General features: G+C 48.2%; 1 protein-coding gene across 2 annotated transcripts; it reads left to right on the forward strand.

Moving 5' to 3' along the window:
* Positions 1–1,215: 1,215 nt before the first annotated feature.
* LOC133908616 (FCS-Like Zinc finger 8-like) lies at positions 1,216–3,283 on the forward strand. 2 transcript variants are annotated; one of them, XM_062350721.1, is made up of 3 exons: positions 1,216–1,461; positions 2,176–2,829; positions 2,913–3,283. In XM_062350721.1, the coding sequence occupies exons 2-3, from the start codon at positions 2,240–2,242 to the stop codon at positions 3,010–3,012; spliced, it is 690 nt and encodes a 229-aa protein (XP_062206705.1). In that variant the 5' UTR covers positions 1,216–1,461; positions 2,176–2,239; the 3' UTR covers positions 3,013–3,283. The 2 variants fall into 2 exon arrangements, with proteins under 2 accessions (XP_062206705.1, XP_062206704.1); XM_062350720.1 differs by having other exon boundaries at positions 1,217–1,461; positions 2,170–2,829.
* The last annotated feature ends 3,282 nt before the right edge of the window (positions 3,284–6,565 follow it).

The following is a 6,565-nucleotide window of genomic DNA, read 5'->3' on the forward strand; positions in this document are numbered from 1 at the left end:
AGCGAGGAATTTCTCGTTCTTGGCGACGTGGAGCAGGTTGTTTTTTTTACCTTAATCATCGTACCGCACGAGGTTTTTAGTGTTCAGCGCGGAGCAAGAGAGGTGATTGCTGCTGTTTAACTCGATTAACGATGCGATAACGACGGCTCGGGAGACGACACCTGTTCCCTGTGGGGGTGCTAATCACCTTGTTTTGCAGTTAGTCTCAGGCTCAGTGAACCTGGCTTATCGGGGTGGAGTCTCCGGCGATACCGCTGCTACCCTGCTACTACAAGACGAAGGTACAGTAATTTTCCCAGGAGTTTTTTCAGACACTGTTTCGTGGGCCTGTTTATAGTCGTGCTTGCTGGAGTGGAGCCCGCACCAAATAATCTCACATCTATGTCATGTGTCGGACAAAATCAGTAATTATTCCCATGGCAGAGGGTGGAGAAAAGAAAAAGGGAACGCCAAAGCCGAACAGGTCCCTCCTCTCCGGGTCCGTACGATCTACGATGGTGCGAGCACAGCCATACACGTGCCGTACTACAGTCGTCGCTGAGCGCAGAAAACGACAACTACCACCACACCTTTCCTTTTTGTTTTCCAACGTTTTTACCGCAGCGGTCAAAAGAAGATGGCCTGAGATCAGTACTGCAGTGTGAAAACAGCTTTGCGCACTTGGCTCGCCGCACGTAGGTGCGAGAACGAATAAGAAAATTTGTATGTGCACCCTCGCCACCGCCCACCGCTGCACATTACGCTACTTCGAGACTGGTCACAAGTGATTTTTACTGCGAGACTAGTCACGGGCACGAGTGTTATGATGAGAGCTGAACAAACACTGCATCAGATACGAGGTGGCACGACTCATGGAAAGCATTGCGTTATGACTACGAGAGCTCAACCAACGCTTTATAAGCATGTATAATGGGTGCTGAGAGAGGATGTTTATGCAAAAAATTAGATTATTTATCAACTGTACTGGCATAAGTGTTTAGATGGAGGACAAATTATTTACTTAAATATGATGGCTTATATTAATACTAACAAGATATTTAATTATATTTAAGTAGATAAATCTTTATTTATATTGAAAATTATAATTTTTATATATGTATTTTACACTTTTTTCTTAAGCATTGCCCATGACGCACAAGAGAGAGAAAAAATAAAAAAATAAAGGAGAGGGTCCCAAAGCGGAGAGGTGGTGAGCCGTGAAGACGCCACCGGCCACCGCACCCGCCCGTTGCCGCTGCATGCAACGCGTCCGGGGACACTTGTCCCCTCCCAACGAGCACATCGACACCACCGCGCACGGGAAACCACGAGGAAGGCGACGGAGCCAGATTTGGGAGGAGACAGGACAGGAGGAACTCTCGAGCGAGAAGCAGAGTGCTGTGGAAGCCTCCTTCCTCTCCTTAAGCAGTATCCCAGTCGCCCAAGAGAGCCACCGCCCGGCGTCCCGAGAACCAGGCCAAGGTATGGCGCGCCGCCGCTCCTCGTTTTCCAGAAGTTTGCTAGTGCTCGCTCTCTCTTGATTTGCGCTTTGCGCTGTGGTCTGCGTTCTTGGCTGCGGTTCCCTGTTCGGACATGAGATTGGACTGCTTCCGTTCTCGGCTAGTAAATTTGCGCCTAGATGCTTTCGGCGGGTGCGGCGATGCCGCCTTCCTTTGTAGGTCGCAATGCCGCGGCGGTGGAGCTGTAAGTTGATTGCTGTATTTTGCTAGTATAAGTTCTTGAGGCGACTGGTGTGATCTCTGAGATGTTGGGGAGGGGGGATTTTAGAGGATTTGAGGGGCAAGAAAGGGTTAGTGGTGCACTAATGTGCTAGCATTTATTAGTGGCCTTCACCATGTTGGGCTGAGCGTGCTAGTTTTCAATCTTTTCTATTACTACCAGTTTGCAATCGTCAGATGTTTGTAACTGAAACCAGCAAACTCTTCTTGCTCTTTGGACCTGCAACATAGATTTACCAAAACCAGCTTTTGTTTGAAGTCCCTACCTTTTCGTTCTTGTTTGTTTCTGTACTTTTGATGCGCATAGACAGCCATTGCTTTCTTTTTTTCTTTTCTCTGCTTGACTTGAGTGAAAAGCAAAAGCTGAATTTCATTTCACCTGTTTTTTCGCTTTCATCACCATCGACTGATCTGATCCTACGTGCACAACAAACTAATGTGACCATTTCAGTTTCAGGGACAGCCCGCTCTTATCCTGGGCGCTTGGGAGGAAAGGAACCGTTACTGCTCATCACCAAGCCATGGTGGAATCCAATGACCAGGGGAGCACTGCCCCCGCTGGATTCTTCAGGGTCCCCGGCGTCTTCGTGAGGATGAGCAGCAAGGGACTGAACAATGGCATGGACCCTGACTCGGTCTGGAGCCCGACGTCTCCACTGGACTTCAAGAACCTGAGGTCCAGCCCTCCGCGGGTCGGTCTCGGCCTCGTCGACGCCCTCACCGCTGACGAGAGCTCCCTGCACTTTGGATGCACGAGCTCGTTCCTCGATTCCATCAGGCCCTTCCTCGAGCTGGGGCTGCCGAAGGCCGCGGCGGCGCGCGGGAAGGCTGTCTCATCGTCCGGCGTCAGCACCCTGGTTGAGGTGAACGGGTATGCAGACTCCGAAGAGTACACTTGTGTCATCGCGCGCGGGCCGAACCCGAGGACGACGCACATCCTCGGCGGCGAGACGCTGGAGGTGCGCAAGGGCAGTATGGGCGGTTCCAGGAAGGCAATTTTCAGCATTGAGCCCTTCAGCGACCGGCCGTCACCGGCGGCTAACGTGAAGCCCGGTCGTTGCTGCTGCTGCATGAAGAAGCTGCAGGAGGACAGGGATATCTACATGTACCTGTGAGTTTTCAACGTTGTTTCTTTTGCGTTTGCGTTTGTGTGGCATGTTCTTGAGTTTTGACGATGCTTTGCTTGGTGTGCAGCGGCGAGAAGGCGTTCTGCAGCAACGAGTGCAGGAAGGGTTACATCGAGGAGGAGATCGAGGAGGTAGAGGAGTTCATGACGCTGGATTCTGCCCTTTAGCTTTGATGAATGTTGTGAGCTGCTGCCGCAAAGTAGGTATTATATTGCCAGCACGCGTGTGCCATCTCTTTTGGCTTGAAACTTAGAACTAAGTAGGACAAAAGGAAGGAAAGGAGGGAAACGCCTCTCGTTCTATTTTTTCTGAATGGAGGTTTCTTTGGTTTGGCCAGTTTGTGCAATGGCTGAACCGTTTTCATGATTTGTTGAGCTCCCTATTTTGGCCGCTGTCAGGCTGGCTATAATCCCATCAATATATTACCATTTCCTAACAGGTCTCAGACTGGATTCACAGTGCATTTTTATGCTCCTTTGTTCTTGTACGCTTTAATTCCACTGTGATACCATCTTCAGTTCTTCACAGTGCGCTGCTTACAGTTTCTCATCATCACACCTGCTGCGCTCGGGCGGCAAGCTCTGTTCGAAGCAAATGCTCGCCCGGGAGGGAAGCTCTGCTCTGGCTATTTGTCAGAGTCACTTACTCCCGTCCCAGGGCAATTATCAACCACCCATTCAGTATGCTATAGCTGCGTTCTTGAAGAAAAAAATGCTGTAGCTCGCAGGCTCTGCTGAGCTCTTGTTCAGTGGCTTGCTGCATCAACACGAGGACGCGGGTAGGGTATTTGCTGGGCCAAATCAGTGTACTGGCGGCCTAGGCCAGGCACTCAGGCGCCTAGTACGGCGCGCTACAGGCCGTGGCTGAGGCATCCAATGCAGGGACGGGCGCGTCGCGTCTACGCAGCGCAGGTTGGTGCGCGGCTGCTTGCGGCTTCGCGAATCCGCGTGAAATTGAGAGCAGCTGCCGTTGCGGCTACATCCTCTTTCGGAAGACAGCGATAACCCCGGATTCCGAGACCATTCATTCCGAGAAGGATTCGTGCCTCTTCATTGAAGGTGATGCACAACGGCTGTCAAGCAGTATGGCGACACACACACTGGTACATCTGGTCCATTCATTTCTTGATCGGACGGCTCCAGGACACCTAAAGCTAAAGTCACCTCCTCCTCTAATGAGGCGAGCCAAGCTTCCATCTACCAGTATTATAACTAAAGACTTGAAAAATCAAAAGGTGAGCTTACACCCAACCATTATGCTACCTGTGGGAAGTAAATATGTCTTACACGAATAAGTGTAGTGGGAGTCAACTCATTAGAAATATTTAGAGTCACGAAAAATCTGCCCCTGATATCGTATGGTTATAGTCAGTATTTATATTATCTTTCAGAGTGTAAGTGTACAAATATATCTCTATAGGAGTAAAGATATAAGTTATCACTATACAACCAGGACATAGGGCCACCCTAGTAAAACATGGCTCAAGCTCGAGTAAATCTTCAACTTTACTCTGATGGTATCATCTAACCATGGCAATAACAGTGACGGCAAGATACTGCAATGCCTGGTTGGTCGCCAACTATGGCGCCAACCCTGTCAGAGTGTCAGGCCCGCAACCGATTAGATTGGCATTAAATACTGGTCACTTTATGACAGACAAATGGCGGTCGATGGGCTCGTTTCTTGCTGATCTTTTTGGAAGGGATCAGTCGCTTCCCCAAGGCTCCAGAAGTCAACGACCTTCGTAGAGAGTCTGGAGCCCCTAGGGTAGCAGAACCTAGGGCGACCCCCAACAGTAGCCCCTCACGAGGGTGGTATGTGGAGTGGCCAACCCCACGGTTTTTGGAGCAGGGTCTTCGGCGATCCTTAGATTCGCTGCCGGGTGGCCCATGGTCCTCCGGATGCTTTGAATTGTTGCTAAGGGCCAGCCCAACGGTCGAGCCAAACGCTGAAAGTCACTTACGAGAAAGGGCATTAAATGCAGCCTACGGTTACTGGTACAATTATACCTTGCTAGGCGGTAGTGGGACACATGACGCCTCAGCTTTAAAAGGGTTGTGGAAAGTGGTTTCATTTCCCCATGATAGTGGGAGGAGGGACGAGACGGGATGTGTGCCTGCGCCCCGACGGGGTAACAATTCCTCCCTAAGTCAATAAAGTAGGAGTCTTAGCCGAGCGGCACCCTTATCTGGCACTCTTGCTCTTTTTCGTCATTGCTCTTGTGCCCGTGCCCACTAACCCTAGCACTCCCAGCCTCCATCGCCAGTGAACCCTCCTTGTCGTATCCCAAGGACATCATGAGCAACTATCGGGACTTAAGATCAATTTTTACAAGAGTGAATTATTTTGCTTTAGTGTCGCCCAAGCCATGATCGAGCAATACACCGATCTTTTTGGATGCGGTACTAGCAACTTCCCTATGTGGTATTTAGGTGTTCCTATTCATTAAAGGAAACTAAGGAATGCAGATTGGAAAGGGGTTGAGAAACGACTTGAGAAGAGACTCAGTGTTAGAAAACAAAACACGTTTCAACTGGCAGGTGACTAACATTGATAAATTCATTGCTTAGCAATCTGCCCATGTACATAATGTCCTTTTCTGCTATACCAAGGGGTACTTAAAAAACTTGATTATTTTCGGTCCAGGTTCTATTGGCAAAGTGATGATCAAAATAAAAAATACCACCTTGCTAAGGAATATATTGTATCGCCCCAGAGACGAAGGGAGTCTTGATATCCATGATCTAGATACAAAGAATATTGCCTTACTGAGCAAATGGCTCTTTGAGTTGCCCACGTCTGATGGAATATGGCAATAGCTGATGCGCAACAAGTACTTAGGCTCAAAGTCCCTATCGTATGTTCGATGGAAAGCCGGGGACTCATATTTTTGTGCCAGCCTTATGAAGGTGAAGCGAGATTTTCTCCGCTTCGGAACCTTCACAATTAAAGATGGCACCTAGATCTGGTTGTAGGAGGACCAATGGGTGGGAAATTAAACTCTATGAGAACAGTATTCATGTATCTACAACATAGTTAGGAACAAACATGATACTATAGCGGAAGTCCTCTGAACTTTCCATCCGAATGTTTTCTTTTCGAAAGGACCTTATAGGGCAAAAATTAGTGGCGTGGAACATATTACTTCCTCAAGTCGCTAATATTGTGCTCACTCAGGAGCAAGATGAATTTGGCTAGAATTTAATCCAGAATGAACAGTTCTCGGTGAAATCTCACTATCTTTCCTTAGTTCATTGTGATATTCCCAATGTTAACAAGCGCCTTTGGAAATTGAAGATGCCACTCAAAATCAAGATCTTCCTTTGGTACTTAAGTCAAGGTGTAGTGCTGATGAAAGATAATATGGCTAATCGCAATTGGCAAGGCAGTACGAACTGCTACTTCTGTCACAAAGAGGAGACAATTAAACATATGTTCTTTGAATGCCGTCTTGCCCGTGCTGTGTGGTCTATCATACAAGTGGCTTTAGTACTTTTCTGACCTCATAGTGTATCTCATATGTTTAGTTCTTGGCTATGGGGGTATTAAGAATGACTTGAAACCACAAGTTCTGGGGGCGACTGCTACTTGCTGATCGCTATGGTTATGTAGGAATGATATGGTTTTTAATAAGAGAAATATTTTTTTGTTCTTTGCAAGTTTCTACCAATGTACTCACTGGCTTCATACCTGGGCCATCTTATAGAGGCCGGATTCTCA

The sequence above is a fragment of the Phragmites australis genome, chromosome 2 (assembly GCF_958298935.1).
Source record: "Phragmites australis chromosome 2, lpPhrAust1.1, whole genome shotgun sequence".
Taxonomy (NCBI): Eukaryota; Viridiplantae; Streptophyta; class Magnoliopsida; order Poales; family Poaceae; genus Phragmites; species Phragmites australis.

Bases quoted from the DNA above. Each gene is read 5' to 3' on its own strand.
- LOC133908616 (XM_062350721.1), top strand. From the start codon at position 2,240: ATGGTGGAATCCAATGACCAGGGGAGCACTGCCCCCGCTGGATTCTTC. The intron at 2,830-2,912 runs GTGAGTTTTCAA...CTTGGTGTGCAG, and splicing joins AGGGATATCTACATGTACCT to CGGCGAGAAGGCGTTCTGCA.